General features: G+C 32.5%; 11 protein-coding genes and 1 non-coding gene across 12 annotated transcripts; 4 read left to right on the top strand and 8 right to left on the bottom strand.

The window, feature by feature from the left end:
- Positions 1-644: 644 nt before the first annotated feature.
- NAEGRDRAFT_30763 (uncharacterized protein) lies at positions 645-3,020 on the top strand (the record flags this gene model as incomplete). Its single annotated transcript, XM_002681332.1, has 6 exons — positions 645-960; positions 1,018-1,241; positions 1,299-1,602; positions 1,669-1,908; positions 1,978-2,216; positions 2,265-3,020. The coding sequence occupies 6 exons, from the start codon at positions 645-647 to the stop codon at positions 3,018-3,020; spliced, it is 2,079 nt and encodes a 692-aa protein (XP_002681378.1).
- A 222-nt stretch (positions 3,021-3,242) lies between these two features.
- NAEGRDRAFT_4809 (uncharacterized protein) lies at positions 3,243-3,557 on the bottom strand (the record flags this gene model as incomplete). Its single annotated transcript, XM_002681465.1, has 1 exon — positions 3,243-3,557. A coding segment is annotated over one exon (315 nt), but the record flags the coding sequence as incomplete, so codon positions are not given.
- Positions 3,558-3,859: 302 nt separating this feature from the next.
- NAEGRDRAFT_57003 (wasp family protein) lies at positions 3,860-5,614 on the bottom strand. The gene has a single exon (XM_002681466.1). It carries the CDS (start codon positions 5,523-5,525, stop codon positions 3,948-3,950), a length of 1,578 nt encoding a protein of 525 aa, XP_002681512.1. The 5' UTR covers positions 5,526-5,614; the 3' UTR covers positions 3,860-3,947.
- Positions 5,615-5,902: 288 nt separating this feature from the next.
- Positions 5,903-6,730, top strand: NAEGRDRAFT_63357 (uncharacterized protein; the record flags this gene model as incomplete). Its single annotated transcript, XM_002681333.1, has 1 exon — positions 5,903-6,730. One exon carries the CDS (start codon positions 5,903-5,905, stop codon positions 6,728-6,730), a length of 828 nt encoding a protein of 275 aa, XP_002681379.1.
- Positions 6,731-7,153: 423 nt separating this feature from the next.
- On the top strand, positions 7,154-8,569 carry NAEGRDRAFT_63358 (uncharacterized protein; the record flags this gene model as incomplete). The annotated part of the gene is made up of 1 exon (XM_002681334.1): positions 7,154-8,569. One exon carries the CDS (start codon positions 7,154-7,156, stop codon positions 8,567-8,569), a length of 1,416 nt encoding a protein of 471 aa, XP_002681380.1.
- Positions 8,570-8,945: 376 nt separating this feature from the next.
- NAEGRDRAFT_740 (choline transporter-like protein) lies at positions 8,946-10,938 on the top strand (the record flags this gene model as incomplete). Its single annotated transcript, XM_002681335.1, has 2 exons — positions 8,946-9,381; positions 9,452-10,938. Coding segments are annotated over 2 exons (1,923 nt in total), but the record flags the coding sequence as incomplete, so codon positions are not given.
- Positions 10,939-11,341: 403 nt separating this feature from the next.
- Positions 11,342-12,310, bottom strand: NAEGRDRAFT_2097 (uncharacterized protein; the record flags this gene model as incomplete). The annotated part of the gene is made up of 2 exons (XM_002681467.1): positions 11,342-11,628; positions 11,722-12,310. Coding segments are annotated over 2 exons (876 nt in total), but the record flags the coding sequence as incomplete, so codon positions are not given.
- A 266-nt stretch (positions 12,311-12,576) lies between these two features.
- Positions 12,577-12,879, bottom strand: NAEGRDRAFT_63362 (uncharacterized protein; the record flags this gene model as incomplete). Its single annotated transcript, XM_002681468.1, has 1 exon — positions 12,577-12,879. One exon carries the CDS (start codon positions 12,877-12,879, stop codon positions 12,577-12,579), a length of 303 nt encoding a protein of 100 aa, XP_002681514.1.
- Positions 12,880-12,952: 73 nt separating this feature from the next.
- Positions 12,953-13,291, bottom strand: NAEGRDRAFT_63363 (uncharacterized protein; the record flags this gene model as incomplete). The annotated part of the gene is made up of 1 exon (XM_002681469.1): positions 12,953-13,291. One exon carries the CDS (start codon positions 13,289-13,291, stop codon positions 12,953-12,955), a length of 339 nt encoding a protein of 112 aa, XP_002681515.1.
- Positions 13,292-13,398: 107 nt separating this feature from the next.
- Positions 13,399-14,715, bottom strand: NAEGRDRAFT_57004 (uncharacterized protein; the record flags this gene model as incomplete). The annotated part of the gene is made up of 1 exon (XM_002681470.1): positions 13,399-14,715. One exon carries the CDS (start codon positions 14,713-14,715, stop codon positions 13,429-13,431), a length of 1,287 nt encoding a protein of 428 aa, XP_002681516.1. The 3' UTR covers positions 13,399-13,428.
- Positions 14,716-15,301: 586 nt separating this feature from the next.
- NAEGRDRAFT_t91 lies at positions 15,302-15,372 on the bottom strand. The gene has a single exon. It is a non-coding gene; the product is annotated as a tRNA-Gly (tRNA).
- A 340-nt stretch (positions 15,373-15,712) lies between these two features.
- NAEGRDRAFT_46389 (uncharacterized protein) lies at positions 15,713-16,930 on the bottom strand (the record flags this gene model as incomplete). The annotated part of the gene is made up of 1 exon (XM_002681471.1): positions 15,713-16,930. The coding sequence occupies one exon, from the start codon at positions 16,928-16,930 to the stop codon at positions 15,713-15,715; it is 1,218 nt and encodes a 405-aa protein (XP_002681517.1).
- Positions 16,931-17,426: the final 496 nt, after the last annotated feature.

Below are 17,426 nucleotides of genomic sequence, written 5' to 3' on the forward strand. Positions count from 1 at the left end.
ACGATAAAAAGAAATATAAATTGTTTTGTAGGTTATGTGTTGTTTTATTTTTTTGCGGTTGGTTAGAGTTAATTTTGTTATTCTCCAACGCATGTTTCGGTTGTGTTCATTACAACCCGCAAAACCAATCAAAAACAGACAACAAATAGTTACAATGAACTGTTTGTGCGCATTGTCCATACAAACAATGCAATTCGATAACACGATCAATTCAATCTAAACCAAATTTTTCAATGCTCAATTCAATACTGTTCTTGTAATTGGGAAAGAAAAACTCTATACTGAACATATTCTCTTTCTCTCTTTATTTAGTTTTCAAAAATAGCTTCAAGAACCTTCAATTAGAAGTATTTGACTCATTTTACACCCATGTTCACTCTGGCTTCTATTTTCTGTGGGGATTGCAAGCCTTGTTGATGTGGTGTTAAAAAGCCTTTGATTAAAAATCAATAATTATAAGCAAAAAAATGTCCCTACATGTGATGACTTCAAAGTCATCATCATCTGGCAAGACAACAACAAACAAATCATCATCTTTGTCATCAACAATTAATTCCGAAGATGAATTATTGAAAAAAGTATTTAAAGTTATTGATGAAAGTAAACAACAACAACAAAATTCAAGAGAATGTTTAAATAAGATTATGATTGATCATGAACATGCTTTATCAATTCAATTGGATAATTTAAGCGAAATTCAAACACAAATTCAATCGATTGAAAAGAGAGCAGTACAATTAGGAAAAACAATTTCCAATACATTTAAATTAGCTGAAGGAGTTAGTTCTAAAGTAAGACAATTACATGGTGTTCAAGAACGTGTACAATTAGCTATTGATGCTGTTGAAGCAAGTATTGGAATGAAAAGTTGTGTTGAAGGAGTTGAACAAGCTATTAAAATTGGTGATTATGAAAAGGCTGTTGAATATGTCAGTCGAGTTTTACATATTAATAGTGATAGTAATAGAAGTAAATTAGCTTTACAATTAAATCAATCACAAAATGGTGATCAACAAGAAAGTGAAGATGAACAAGAAAGAAGAAATACTTTATTTAAGAAATCAGAAAAGAAAATCAAGGAAATTGTTTCTTCAAAGATGAAAGAAGCTTTGAGAGATGAAAATGAAACTCAAATTAAGAGATTTTCTAAATTATTTTCACCTCTATGTATGAATGAGGATGGTTTATCATTATATGTTGACTTTTTATCAGATAAATGCAGAAAGGAGCTTGAATCACTTGTTCATGATAGTTTGGATAAAGTATCGGATTTACCAATTGAACTAAATGCTATTGAGGACGAAGTAGAAAGATTAACATATATTAGAAAACAACAACAACAATATGTTAGTTTTATTGATATTATCACCCAAATTTTGGATATTATTGTATCATATATCGAGGATTGTGAAGATTTTGTAACAAGTAATTTTGGAGGAGAAAAATGTACTATATATTTGATTAATTCACTCCAACATGTTTGTGACAAGATGGTAAAAAAGGTTTTAGATGTTTATGAAAAAAAGAGAGAATTGAATGATATTTTAACAGCTGTTTCTAAAAAACCTAATACATTACCAATCAAAAAGGATCTTAATACTAGTAGATCTCCTTCACCTGTTCCAAATTCTATGGAATCATTTTTGAAACAAACAAAAATTAGTCCAGATGATCCAAGAGTTCTTGATCTTATTTTGGAAGAAATTGCAGAAATATCATCTAATATTGAAGTTTACAAGCAATTTATTGCTGGTAAATGTATTAATATTAAAACTGATGGAAAGAATGAAATGTATACTTTAACAAAAGAACCAATTATTTATAGAAGAATTCAAGAATTGATGAGTTTTTATATTCCCATTGATATGTCCTTTATGAAACAAAGTTTTTTCAAAGCCATTCAATTGGGTGACACGAACCAAATTAGTTTAAATGCTAATACAGACTTTTTTGAATCTGATAGTGAAGAAGAGGAAGAAAGCGATGAGGATGAAGATGAGTCATCAAAGTACTCTTCCATTATTAATGATGTATTTTTCATTTTACAAAAGAGTCTTAGTAGAGCTATGGATTCTCAAAATGTTTCAGTAGTTTGTGCTATTGTGAATCATATTAATGGAATACTTGCCACTGATTATTTTGAATTTGTAAAGAAGGATGTTAGCCTGATATCTCTCATCCAATCAAATAATAAGGATGATTTTGTAAAGATTTTGGTACGTACTAATAGAAAGATTTTATTTTTATTTACACATTGAATCAAGAAATCTTTAAACAATATTCAAATATCGAGTGAATACATTCTCAAGTTAAAGAAGGAATTTGAAAGAAGTTATGAAATCAAATTCTTCAAGAACAAGAAGGCTGAACCAAACTCTCCAGATAGAATGAAATTGAAGAGTGGAGCATCTGATCTTGTTCAAACCTCAATCTTCTTTTCTGATGAATTAAGACGATACACTCAAAAAATGGTCAGCGCCAAGGAATATTGTTTGAGTTTAGAACAAGACATTAGTTTTTTATTGGATAGTGAGCTTAAACATCCTGCAAATAGTATTGCTTTTTATAATTTATCAGAAAGCCAATTTGCTGCAAGAGAGCTTAACAATATATTCACTACCAAATTCATTGCAAATATGGAGAAGGTATTGAATGTATATAAGAAGTATTTAACCAAGTTTAATTTCGAGGAACTGGTTGAATTAGCTATTATCATTCTTTGTGACTATTTGGAAAGACAAATCTTTGCTAAAAGATTTAGCTCTTTTGGAGGTTTACAATTGGATAAGGATGTAAGAGAGTTTATGGATTATTTCAGTAGCAAGACAGATAGATCTGTTAGAGACAAATTTTCAAGATTAACACAAATAGCTTATTTATTGAAAATGTCAGAAGTGGATGATATTTTGGAAATTTGGGAATCAGCTCAACATTGGAAATTATCAGTTGGTGAGATTAAGAATGTTTTATCTTTGAGACTAGATTTCAAACAAGAACAAATCCACAACTTGTCCATTTAGAATAAAATCAATAAAATGTACAAGATTATCTTTTCTCCACCACTCACTAATCATATGAAATGATTGTGGAATAATTTAACGTCTGTGATAACCTCCACCACCACCTCTATGAGAAGGTGGTCCCATATCTTCTTCCTTTGCAATTTTTCTCTCTGCATTCATCTTTTCGAAAAACATTTTACCACCATCATTTTCACTTTCATTAATCTTTGTATCAAACTTAGGATGGGAAAATTTACAATTTGGACCTTTAGCGCAAAATCCAGCTAAATAATCTGGACAAGCAATTTTTCTTAAATGTTTTAATCTACAATCAGGTCCATGTTTACAAAATCCTCTTTCATACCAAGGGCATGTTTTAATTCTGTCTTCAGGTTTAATATGCAAAAAGATACATTCGACATTACTACATTCTCCATATTCAGAAAAGAAGTGACATTCTGGCATTTTACCAGCTTTGTATTGATGAAGAAATTCACATCCGTCACCTTTTTTACATAAACCTCTCAGCCAATGTTTACATACAACTTCCTTTTCTTTCGGAGCTTGTCTTTTATCATGAGAATAACTACAAGCATCTCCTTTACGACATTGCCCTTTCATAAAAAATTTACAAATGGGTCTATCCTGTTCCCTCTCCTTCATATCCTCATCATCCAATTTATATTCAAAATTAAATTTTAGATCAAGTGTATCTTCAAGTCGCAGCATTTTTTTTAAAATTGTTAATCAAAAAAATTTTATTGTTTTTTTTAAAAATAGATACGAGTTAAAGTTAAATTGAGACCTTTTGATTCAATTTGTTTTGGTCAACTGAAGAAACAACAAATAACATTATTAAATCAAAAGGTTAGACAATAATTATATTTAATATACATAATTCATTTCACCTAAATTTAATTTGGGCTGAAATGAATAAACCGTAGTTTACCAGTCATCGTCTTCATAGTCGCTTTCATTTTCATCTTCCTCATCTGAATCACCTGCAGCATTACCGAACTTTTTACTCAAAATATCAGCAACACTCATTGACTTTTCTTCTTCTTTTGGAGCTGCCAATTTTCTTTCAGCTACAGATTTCAATTTAGCACCAAGTCTGATATCTTCCAACAAGTTACCTCTACCAGTAGTTGCCATAACCTTAGTTTGAGCCTTACTAGCTTCAACAGATTTCATAATATCAATGTTACCTTCACCACCACTACTACTAGATTGTTGTTGAGGAGGAGGTGTAGAAACTACAATATTATTACTTGGAGGAGGTGGAACATTGATAGCACGAGTTGGAGGAGGTGGTACATTGGAAGGAGGTGGAGGAACACTAAATCCATTATTATTATTATTAATTGGTGGAGGAGGAACACTATAACCACCATTATTACTGACAGGTGGAGGTTGTGGAACACCATATCCACTATTACCACCAATTGGAGGTGGAGGAACAGTCTTTACAGGTGGAGGAGGAACACCATATACACCACTATTAATTGGTGGAGGAGGAACACTTGTATTATTGACAGGTGGAGGAGGAACACCATATCCTTGATTAGTATTGGTAGGAACAGGTGGAGGTTGTCTATAATTTGATGAGTCCATATAATTATTTGAGGAATTATTTGGACTATATTGTTCATCCATTCCACTTCCAACACTTGATGAGTTTGGAATTTCCATATTTCTTGTAGAGGCAGCTCTAGACAATGATTGACTTGAACCACTTTCAACCAATTGACCTTCAGAATTGTACTTTTTACGATGGATTTTCATTTGCTTGACTTGTTTCTTTTCAGCAGTTGCTGTTGCCTTTGAACGTTCAGAACGAGCCTTCTTACGTTCTTCCTTTCTCTTTTGTTTGGCCTTCTTTAAACGTTCCAACTCACGTTTAGCCCATTCATTGAAGAAGAAATTAGAATCAGTATATGCTTCAATGCAAGTCTTGTACTTTGGCAATGTGTTGATTCCTTGTTGTTGTTGTTGTTGTTGTTCTGCTTGTTGTTGTGCTTCCTTTTCAGCTTGTTGTGATAATTGTACGTGAATTTGATCCAACAATGGAGAGAATTCAGGAGGAGGTAAACAATTATTTGTATATTGCCAATTCAATGGAACTGGATTGTTTTGTTTGGAAATGTTTTGATGATCCTTCTTGTACAAGACTGCTAAATTGGCTTCAGTTAATTCATACAATGAAGTTGAGAAGAGTAATTTAGAATTATTCTCATGCATAAATTGTTCATATTGTGGAAGTTTGTTGTTAATTTGTTGAATACGTGTATTGAGAGCATTTAATCTGTCAAATGTTTCACGTGCTGATTCATTCAGAGAGTTGAAAATTTCAGAGGCAGTCAAGGCTAATGATGATAATTGGAAAAGAATACCATTCATTGAATTCATATTTCTACCTTGAAGTACATGTCCACTGACACTACTACTTTCAATCAGTGAATTACCAGCATTACGATAGCCATAACTATCAAAATGTTCAAGTGGACGTTTAATGACCACCATTTTTTTTAACTTTGATCACTTGTTGATGATGATAACTCTTCACAAGAGAGAAAAACTAGTTAATAATTTTGAAAGCCACCAGCAGCTGTTGAATTTTTTTTTTAATGATGACTTTGTGCCAGTTGATGGTTGATTGATTTTTAGGCTTCCTCGTGGTGAAGAGTAACAAGGAAGAAGTGAGTTCACTCTTCAATCTATTGGGTAAAGTGTTACAACTCTAACAAGAGCAAATCTGAAAAGTTAAGATGGTTAAACTTCTTTTAATTTCTTTGTTTCAGATATTATTTCCATTAAATACTTAATTGTTTGTTGGTGATTCTAATTAATTCACAAGTTCTTCATGAGAAACGAAATTAAGGTAAAAATAGTTCAAAAAAATGTCTGTTTTCAATGATCTGGTTTCTTTCACGTTGATAGATTTTTCTTTTGGCAACACTTCGGATCACCAACTTAAATTAACGGAAAAATACAAATTACTAACAATTCATAGAAGAAAAATTGAGGAAAATATTCAAATATTCATCAAAGCAGGAAAGATTAAAAACGAACTGAGAAATGATGAAGAATATTGTTTCAGAGTAGTTCAGATTGATGGAACTGCTTTGAGTAAAGTTAAATGTCAGAATAGAAAAATTGCATTGGCCGCTGTTCAACAGAATGGACATGCATATGTTTATTTGAGGAAGGAATTTAAAAAAGATTTGGAGATTTTATTCGAAACTGCAAAATCCTGCTCTTCTATTATTGCTTGTCGAATACTTTCAGATATGGATTCAAATACTGACATGCCCATTAATGACAAGGTTTGCTTGGCAAGGTATTTCTTTCAGAACAAACCTGAGTATTCAACCTTTCTAGGTTATAGTATACCATTGTGTTTGAAATTAGAAAGAGAATTTATTTTGGAATTAATTAGTAATCATTTATCGATCATTCCCCCTTTTTTGATTTCATGTTTCAATAATGACAGAAATTTCATATTGGAAGTTTTGAAAAAATTCAAGCATCCAATAAGTGCCTATTTTATTCAAGGTTTGTCTACTGAATTGAGAAATGATTTGGAGGTTGTATCAGAAATTATTAAGAGAAATAGGGATTTAATTAAATATGTTCCTGAACTATTAAAATCCAAGTTAAAGATTTTTGAATCTGTTAAAGAAGATTACAATGCCTCAAAAAGGCTATCTCCACTCGATTCTTATTAAATTAATTCATCCTCCAAACATTGTATCACCAGAAATAGTCCAGCTTTGGGCATCTATCCATTTCCCCTACGTTTTCCAAAGGTAACAATGTATCGACTTGATGATGTCAAGAGGTGCGAAACAGAAATAATAAAAAAAGAATTAAAAAAAATGATGACGACTTTGCTGGCGAGAAAGAGACATCAACAATCATTCTTTCATCTCACTCTTCTCTTAATTTTAATAGGAGTGGTTGCTGTAGTAAAGTCTGAAATATTTAATTTTAAAGATTCTAAAGTACATTATGGATCATTCATAGTAAAAAGATTATCCATTGTTACGGAAAAGAGAGCATCATCATCTTTTTTAACCTTGTCTAAACTCCGAAAGCCATCTCTCACTTTGGATTTTAATATTAATCATGAAGAAGGTGTAGATAATACAATGTTTTCTATGGTTGTATTTGGTGAAGATTTGCAAACATTATTTAATAATGCATCGGAGAATTATTATTCGTTGAGTAGTCTTTTAACTGATAAAGTTTGCGAAAATCATGTTGCCATATCAAAGAGATCACATTTAACTCGTTTCACTCATAGAATGCATGCAAAATATGAAGATTTTACAAAATCAGGAATTTATTATGCAATTATTTTGAATTGTGACACTGATAGTAGTCAAAAGTCAATGACAATTACCACTGGTACTATCAGATACACTAATCCTTTTGGTCAATTGAGTGCTGAACAATATAGTAATCTTCCATTTTATGCTATCATGTCTATTGCTACGTTCAGTATTGGTATCATTTACATTCTTTCAGTTCTTGGATTTGAAATTGAGTGCAAGAGACCTTTTGGAATTCAATTTATTAAGAAATTGTTATTCTGGAGAAAGGATACTACTAGGGAAACACAGGCTCCAAAGAAGAAACCAGAGAAACTTGTTGGATCTTATTCTATTATAGTCTGGATTTGTGTTGTACTTTTATTATTCCTCTTTGAAAATTCATTCTCTTTTGCCATGTATCAATATATTGATATGAATGGATTGAATAGTAACTTTTTATATACAGGAGCTTCATTATTCCACATGCTTAGAAAATTGTTCAGCAGAGTATTTATTTTATTGTTGTGCATGGGGTATGGATCTATCAGAGATATCATTGGAGGTGTCAAGTCAATTTTAATATGGACCTATGCTTTTGTTTATGCTATGGCAGTTATTGCAAGTGAATTGGTAGATATGCTTTTCATCAAAGTTCATTTAATGAGCCCATTTGTTGCCAGTATCCTATCAACACCAATCATTTTCCTTGATATCATTGCATTCTTATGGATTATTGGTGAACTCTTCACACTCATGAAACAACTAAAGAGAAAGGGTCAAGGAGATAGATTAAGCGTATTTATTTCCCTCACAGTAACAATTATTTTCTATTTTATTGCTACTGTTGGTTGGGTTGTTTACTCTTACTTTATTCTTGATAACTCTGATCAATTCCAATATGATAAGAGGTGGGAAACTAATTGGACTGTTGGAGCTGTATGGTCAATTATATTTATGGTTGTAATGATTGCTATTATGGTTATCTTCAGAAAGAGTAACATTATTAAGGTCCAAAGATTAGGAATTGAAAAGGAACAAAAGTATGCCCAACTTTCACAAAATGATGACGAAGATCAAGATGTCAAACAAATTCATGAAAAGTTAGAAAATGAAGAAGAATTAGATGAAATTATTGACAGAAAAGTCCAAAAGAAGGAATCGGTTGACACTAAACGACCAGGTTTTACAATTGATGATATTAGTGAAGAGGAAGATGATGGTGATCTAGAAGCTGTTGTCAAAAACAACTAAATAGTATGAGCATTATATTTAATTTATTGAGAATATAAAAAAACAATATTCAAATTAGAAGAGGATTGTAATAAGAGTGTCCAGTGTGTTTGAATAATATCATTGTGAAAATCCTTTTGCATCATCGAAAGATTGTATTTCATGTTCACTTGTTCCATCAACACTTTGGAGCGAAGAGACACTTCCTTATCTCCTTCAAGTTCATAAACGGGTACAAGTTTTTTAAAAACTGTACGGTTTTTGGCGGTTTTATCAAATAACCTCAATAAAAAAAATAACGAAAATGCCTCTCAATTGTTGCGGTAAGAAGAAGAAGGGCGAAAATGGAGTAGAGGAAAAGGATGATTTTGATAAGAAACAAGTCCCATCAGAGTATGGTGTAAATAGAAAAAGATCTTGTACCGATGTATTATGTATTCCAGTGTTTATTTTGTTCTGGATTGGCTTATTTATTATTGCTGGTTTCGGTTTTTGGTCAGGAAATCCAGCAACTCTTGTAGAACCTTTAGATTATGCTGGTAATATGTGCGGATATGCTGTTGGAAAAGGAAATTCTAATGTCTTTGATTTATCGAACAGGACATATTTATGGTATCCTTTCGAGTTCAGACCAGACCAATTGAAAGATATTACTACCTCTAGGTTAATTTCTGCCTTAGGGCTTGGCATTTGCGTGGAATCCTGCCCTGAGAATGTAGTCAGCCTTATTAGCCCTTTAACAAATCCTCTATGGGATGCAATTGTTTGTAGATATGACTCTAATGCAACAACTGCTTATGATAAGGCCTTGCTTGCCTACAATGGTGATGGCTGTTATTTCAACTATTTTACTCATGAACCATGTAAGCATTTCTTTTTACATTTAACTTCAACAACAATCAGTCTTTAAAAGATGCATTCCAACCTTTGAAAATTCAACCATTGATTCATTTACTAAATTAACTTTCCAACAAACTTTGAAAATTTCAAATGGACTCAAACAGGGATTGAGTGAGGTTGGAAAATCATGGCTGCCGATTCTTATTTCATCAGTTTTATGCGTGATTTTATGTTTTGTATTTGTATTATTTATGAGACTATTTGTTGGAATTGTAGTAAGGGTTATTGTTATGGCATTCGGTATTGTTTTGGGTGTTGCTGGTGGTTATATTCTATATATCGGTGTCAAGAAATATGTTGCATCAGAAGTAGATGGTGTTATTGACACTGATTTAAGAACTGCTGCAAATTGGTGGTTGGCCATTGGTGGTATTATTTTATCAATTTTACTTATTTACTTAGTATTAATGATTTTCCTTTGGGGTAGAATTAGTAAGGCTATTGCAATTATTAAGGAAGGAAGTAGAGCTGTTAACAAATTCCCATCTATGATTATTATCCCAGCAGTTATGTTCTTTTTAATTTGTGGTTTAACAGTATGGTGGGCAACTGTTTCTATTTTCCTTCAAAGTACTCAAAAGCCTGTCACAATTAGCTCAACTGATGCTAGATGGGCTTCCTATATGAATTCTATATCGGACTTTATGAACACCTCTAGATTGGCAAATAGTTCAATTACTATTGATCAAGGAACAACAGCTCTCCAAGTATTGAACTTGTATAATTTATTTTCATATTTCTGGGCTGTTGCATTTGTAGATGCCTTGGCATATGTAACAATTGCAGGTGTAGTTGCATCTTGGTATTTTGGTGGTATTGGTGATGACAAGAAGTCTGAAAAATTCTCAGTTGCAAAGTCATTTTGGAGAGCAATTAGATACCATATCGGCTCCATTATCTTTGGTTCGTTGGTAGTTGCGATTGTTCAGATGATAAGGTACCTATTTAAGAAGTTAAAGTCGCGGTTTGAAAATTTAGCAAAAGCAAACACAGTAGCTACATGGATTTTGAAAGTATTTGATGGAATATTGTGGGTGATTGAAAAGATTGTCAAGTTTATGAACAAGAATGCTTACATCATGATTGCTATTCACGGTGGAAACTTTTTAATGAGTTCTTCTAGAGGTTTTATGATCGTGCTTGAAAATATTTTGATTGTTGGTACTACTAACACAATCAGTGATGTGGTCTTGTTCCTTGGTAAGATTTTGTTAACAGTTGTTAGCTCTGTAATCTGCTATTTGATTATTGACTTGAACAATATGTATCTCTTCTTTAACCCAGTACTTCCAGCAATTGAATATGGTATCATTCCCTCTCTTGTTTGCGCTGTCATTACTTTCATTATCACCACTCTTTTCATGAATCTTTACGATACAGCTATTGATACTATTTTATTGTGTGTCAGTTATGAGTTGTGGATCAATCCTGGTGAATGTAAGGGCCCATACTTTATGACCTCAAGATTGAGAAAGATATATCTTGGAAAGTTAAAGATGGATCGTATTGGTGATTTCTCAAGTTGTTGCAGTTGTTTCAAGAAGGACAAGGATGAAAACAGAGTCACCACAGTGGACAATAAGGAAATGGATACTTCCAATAAGGACACGAAATCCAAAGCATCACAAGATAAAAACAAAATGTAAATAAATTATCAGTTTAGAAAAAGTCAATGTCCATTAATTTGTTTTCATCTAAAAATCGTTCGTTATCCATTTCTATATCAAATGGTTTGGTGAATGTGATAGAAAGTTCAGATTTTCTCTTTTCTTCTTCTTCTCTTTGTTTCCTGTCCAGAATTGATTTGTGTTGGTGTTGTTGATATTGGAAAGCTGTTACTGCAGCTTGATATTGTCTTTGTTTGAGTGTTTCTTCATCCATTTGATTCAGTTGTTTCTTATTATGTTGAACTCTTCCCCAAGAAACTCTTACTCTATTTCCTTGAATTTCTATACCGTTCATTTCAATAATTGCTCTTTCTGCATGTTCTGTTCTTGTAAAATTAATAAAACCACAATTACTATTAGTTGGTATCTTTACAGAGGTAATTGGTCCATAACCTTGGAAAAATTCTCTTAAAATCTTTTCATCAGTATTAGGTGACAAGTTACCAACATAGACAGTTGTATTTTCTTGTTCAAGTGGATCAGTTGTAATAATTGTAGTTGGCATTAAATCTTCTGGAATAGTTTGTGGAATTATATTTGTTGGTATAGATGGTAATGCATTATTATTAAATAAATTTTGAGAAAGACCAGTTCCAGCCAAAGTACCTAGAGCTCCCTGACTCTTGAAATTATTGGTAGCATGTGAAATTTTAACAGGTCTAGAAGAAATATAAACTCCTTGCATTTCAGTCATTGATCTCATCATATCATCTTCATCAGCAAATTTTACAAAACCATAACCTTTAGAAATACCACTTTTTGGATCCATAACAACTTTAGCACCTCTAACACTTGGATATCTATTTCTAAATGTTTGTTCTAACATGTAATCATTCACATCAGGTGCTAAATCACCAACGAAAATAGAAACAATATTTTCCTTTCCACCTGATGATGGTTTTCCACCAGGTTGACTTGAGAATAATGGATTTGATCCTTGATTTTGTGCTGCCCAATTTAATCTATAAATCTTATTCGGAAGTGTTGGTATTGGTTTTCCTGCATAGGACTCTAAAACTGCTTTAGCAATTTCTATTGATGCAAATTCTACAAATCCGTAACCAATAGATTTTCCTGTATTTCTATCTTTAATAATCTTTACAGAATTAATTGATGGTCGAATATCATTAGCAAATAATTTCTTTACATATTCATCGTCCATAGAATCATCCAAATCACCCATCCACAATGTTCTTGCTTTTTGATTACTTTTATCGTTCATTCCTCCCGATGATGATGATGGAATGAAGCCTCCTCTCTGTTCACGTCTATTAAACATTTTTTTTATTTGATCTTTTTTTGAATGTGTTGTTTGCGAATGAACAGAAATTAAATAATTGAATAATTGTAAATATTTAAACTTACTGATTTGATAATACATTCAATTACTAAAGCATTACGATAATTAATGTGCACTAAAATATTCTCTAAATTTCAGTTAATTTATTTTTAATAGTTTTTTTAATTCCTATCATTGATTATTCTTTTAATTTCCAAATAAATTTGTTCTTCTGTACTGCTTCTTGTCACTGAGACTATTTTACATTTGGAGACAGCTTCAAAATATTGGAGTGCAATTTGTACATCAGAGATTTGACTGGTTGGAGCTTGTTCATCCTTAAAGTATATACACATTTCAAATTCATTAATTTCTTGTTCCGTATTGACAACATCTGCTATTGTTTGTGGATAATTAATTAACATGAAATCTCTGTAATTTGATATTTCCATATATTCTTCGATTTCAACTTTCAATTCTTGCATATTTGGGAAGTTTTTAGTGTTAATGCTAGTTTTTAAATCAATTATTCCAATTTCTATTCAAAACATGCAATACCTACATTTTCATGTTCATATCTGTTGCAATATGTTTGATGGCTTGATGTATTTCAAAATCTTCCTTAGTGTCTGTAATAATACCTATCAATCTTGGCTTTGGAGATGTAGTAGCCTCCATTCCAAATTCTTTAATTTGTTTTAACCGATCCACCAATGCAGGATATGCTTGATTAGGTCTATGTACAATCAATTCATAAATTAATTTTGAGAATAATTCCTTAATTCTATGTGATGCTAAATAATCTTGTGCTTGTTTGATTCTCTCCAAATTTTGTTTTTGTTCCTCCGATGTTGGCAATGAACCATACACCATACCTGCTTTCTCCTTTGATGACATTTTTTTTAAATAAGTTATTGTTGTAGATTAAAAATGGCGGGAAATGATAGTCTTTGATAATAGTAATTAAATAAAGTTCAAACTGGTCATTGACTGCAAAATATTTTCAAAGTTACAAAATTGAAGGATTTATTGAACTAGGCCCAAAATATTTTAATGTGTTCGGATACAGTTCTACAAAGTGGACACTCTTTCTTAGTTTCTACCTTCTTTAATTGATCTACACATTCATGACAACATACACAATGCTTACACTCTAAAAATACAATATTTCTTAATTTTTCATTACAAATAACGCACAACAGGTGATCTTCTTCAATTTCTAATTTTTCTAGTTCACCAAACTTGTCAGATGTTTGTTTTTTCAAATTTTCCAATCCTTTAGTCTTTTTCCAAATATTTAAATGCTTTACATCTACAAAGTGTTGGAATGTATGATCGTGAAGGTGAATAGGGTTTTCAGTTCCGAACTGTTTAAAATTCTCATGGCAATCTTTACATAAACAATAATCCTCACTTGGTGACAATTCAAAACATGTAACACATTGATGAATATTGGTTGATACTGAAGCACTACAACAGTGACATTCCTTTTTTTCCTTGTTTTCAGTACTAGTGGCAGTGCTACTACTAGGAGCTACATTTGAAGAAGATGGTGGTATAATTTTTACAGCAGAGTTCAAAGTTGTGCTTGTAGTCAATGGAGTTTGATTAATGACAGTACTTGTTGTCATTGGATTGCTAGAGATACTACTGCCTACAACACTCGGAAATTGTTGTGGATAGGATGGTGGAGGAGGATTGCTTCTTGGATAGGATGGTGGTGGTTGATAGATATTATTATTCATATTTGACGGATAAGAGCTTGTGATTATTGGTTGTTGAGGATTGTAAGGTCTTGGAGGTTGATAAATCATACTATTTGACATATTATTTGATGTTGTACTAGTAGTGGTTGGTATTGTTGATGAATTAATCATTGGATTATTCGTCAACATGTTATTATTATTTCTTGATGGTGGATTATTTACAATAACTGAAGAGGAAATTGGTTTTGATGAAGTCATCATACTATTATTATTACTAGCAGAAACTCCATGAGTTAGGAATGTATGAAAAGAAGGATGAGAAATTCCCTTTTTCGTATGAAAACAATTCTCGCAATAGTCAAAATTGCCACACGTTGCACAATGATATCTAACTCCAACAATAGGCTCTACAGAACAACCATCACATCGATAACTGGTATGAACAGTTGCTTGTTGTTGTTGAGCAGATCCTGTATTATTATTTGTCGTTGTATTACTCCCATTCACTGATGAAAACATTCTATTACCACCATGATTCACCATAGAGGAGGCTAATGATGGTGAAGATGATGAAAAGTTGAACATTTTTTTTAATGGTGTTGTTTGATGTTCCATGTTACACCATAAAGCAAATGTTCTAAATATAAAATAGAACGTGAGAAGAATTCCTTTGTTTTGTAAACGTGGCAAAATTAATGATGGGTTTCCTTAATGATAAAGGTATTTCAATTTAGAATCTGTTCTTCTGAGAAACAATTTCTTAAATCTTTATTAGCCCATTCAGCAGTAGTTTATTCAGATAAGAATAGTGGAACGTGTTGAACTCCCAAACAGTAGCCAAGAATACAAAGGTACGGTTTTGTTTAAATCTGTTTCTTCAGCTATTATTCTTTGAAAATGCACTCACAGATCAAATGCTTGTGCATATTTTAAGTTACAGGAACCTTAATTTAAGATGGTTTATGACTACGGCCATATCACGATTCATGCACCTCATCCCGTCCGATTTGAGAAGTTAAGCATCGTCGAGCCACATCAGTACTGAGGTTGGAGACAACTTGGGAACCTGTGGTGCTGTAGTCTTTTTATTCTTTCTAATATTGAGCTTTATCGATAAAGTAATCGAGTAAACATACAAGTATTTATCTATCCATCTCTATCATTTGAAAATTTTGGCAAGTTAAAATTGATATCATTCAGATGCGTCGACCGGGAATTGAACCCGGGTCACGGCGATGGCAACGCCGTATTCTACCACTAAACCATCGACGCTTCTTACTAAGGTATTAAGGATTGTTTGGTTCTAGAAATTAAAGTAAATTGCCTTTATAATCTGACAATTGTCAAAGTTGGAGCTTTCCTCACAATATACTGCTTCGGATTCCTCTGTAGCAATGTTTTAGAATACTTAAACCTTGTGTTTGATTTGTCAAATACTTGTTTCAAGTTCTCTGTGAAGATATGATTGTTCCATACTTGTATACCTGCTTAATTGCTCACAATTCTTCAATAATGATATTTGTTTAATAAATATGTTTTGAAAGAGTGATAACAGATTAAAATATCAATATTCCATTCAATGCAAATACAATACAAAATACAAGTAGCTTTATTACAAAAACATTCCAATCAATGCCAACATGACAATTAAAACGCTTCCAAACTTAATACTAACAGCATCACTTGTGGAAGATGCAGATGTATCCTCAGTACCAACACTAGGGTCCCAAATGAAATTGGAAACTTGTTCAGTGAAGGAAACATAAAATCTAACAACCTTTGCACTGGAAATATCAGCAGTAATGGCACCATAAGCCAATGTATTAGTATTTGCAATGGTGGCTGTTGAAGTTGAGGTAGAAACCAAAGTGGCTTTGGAAACAACAGTAGATCCAGTGCTATACTTGGAAACATAGGATTGGAATGAAAAGTATGGCTTTGGAATATTGAAAGTACTTGACAAATTCCAAGAAGAGAGGAAACTAGATTGATCGAATTGGAAAACAATTTGATCAGATGAGGCAGAATCTGGTCTTTCTTCTGAGGTGGTTGCAAATAAATCTCTGAGACTTCTACTGGATGCCTTCTTGGCCAATGATCCACGATAGGCAAGGAGTGTGGAAATTGCCAATTTACCATTTGAATTCAAATAATTAATTCCAGTAAATTCCAAAGATGACTTGTAGGATGATGGAACTAAAACTTGTGAAACTCCTGATCTAGCAACCAATGATGAATCAGAGAATGTAACCTCATTAGTTGTTAAATAGCCAGTGAATTTAACAGTACACAAAGTTCCAACAGATGCACTTGTTGTAACTTGATAAATATAGGCAGATGAAGAAGATGAAATGGAAGTTTTCACAAGAGTTGGAGTTGACCAAGTAAGACCAACCAAAGGATATTCCTTGACAATTGTATCTCCATTTCCTTCTTGATACCCACTAACTCCATCATTGTCCAAATATTCAATTACTTTGTCCACACCGAATGCAGCTCCAACATCAATAGAAATAGTGGTGGACAAGAGAGAGGTAATCTTGATGGAAACTCCAGCACTGGCAACAGCTTTAACCATTGGGATAGTACCAAAAGCAGCATAGAATTTAAGTTGAGTGAAGGTTGACAAGCTTGTTCTGTTAGTTCCCAAATCACAGGTGGCAGCAGAAGTCAAGGAAACTTGTGAACTTGTTGTGGATGTGGTTACATCTCTCTTACATGAGAGATTGTTAGTTTTCAAACTGAAACTGACAGATGATGCAGCACTAACGACTTGGATAATGAGAAGCAGTAATAAACTAGCTCCAATTACAACGTGTTGTTTTGACATTTTTTTTTGAAATGTTCTTTGCAGAGAACATTATGTGCCTTTTGTTCGCTCTCTTAGATCTTGTAAAGTGACGAAAGAAATGAAAATGGCACCTAGATTACTTGATTGAGTTGGTTAGGAAAGTGTTCAATCAGTCACTCAACGGAAGTTTAAGGTTCTAAAAGAGCGAAATTAAGAGTGGACCATTCCAACGTCTCTACATGGGCTTATTGTATCTACTCATTACAATATTCTAGTTCCTTTTGTGAAAATCATGCTGAAATTAATTGCATTCTCAGGTTCCAATTCTATAACTCTTCTTCAACAGTTTAATGATTATTCATCTTGTTTGAGGAGTTTGAGCAACATGATTGAGGAAGTGAAGAGGGATAGAATTTATCATTCATTCCTTATATCAGGAATTTATTGACTAGGATTGTAACTGAATCATTGATATTAAACAAATTCATTGAAGATAATAAGTGTTACCAGAGAGGTTTTGCCATTCTTCATATTT

This window comes from Naegleria gruberi (genome assembly GCF_000004985.1).
Source record: "Naegleria gruberi genomic scaffold NAEGRscaffold_6, whole genome shotgun sequence".
Lineage (NCBI taxonomy): Eukaryota > Heterolobosea > Eutetramitea > Acrasida > Naegleriidae > Naegleria > Naegleria gruberi.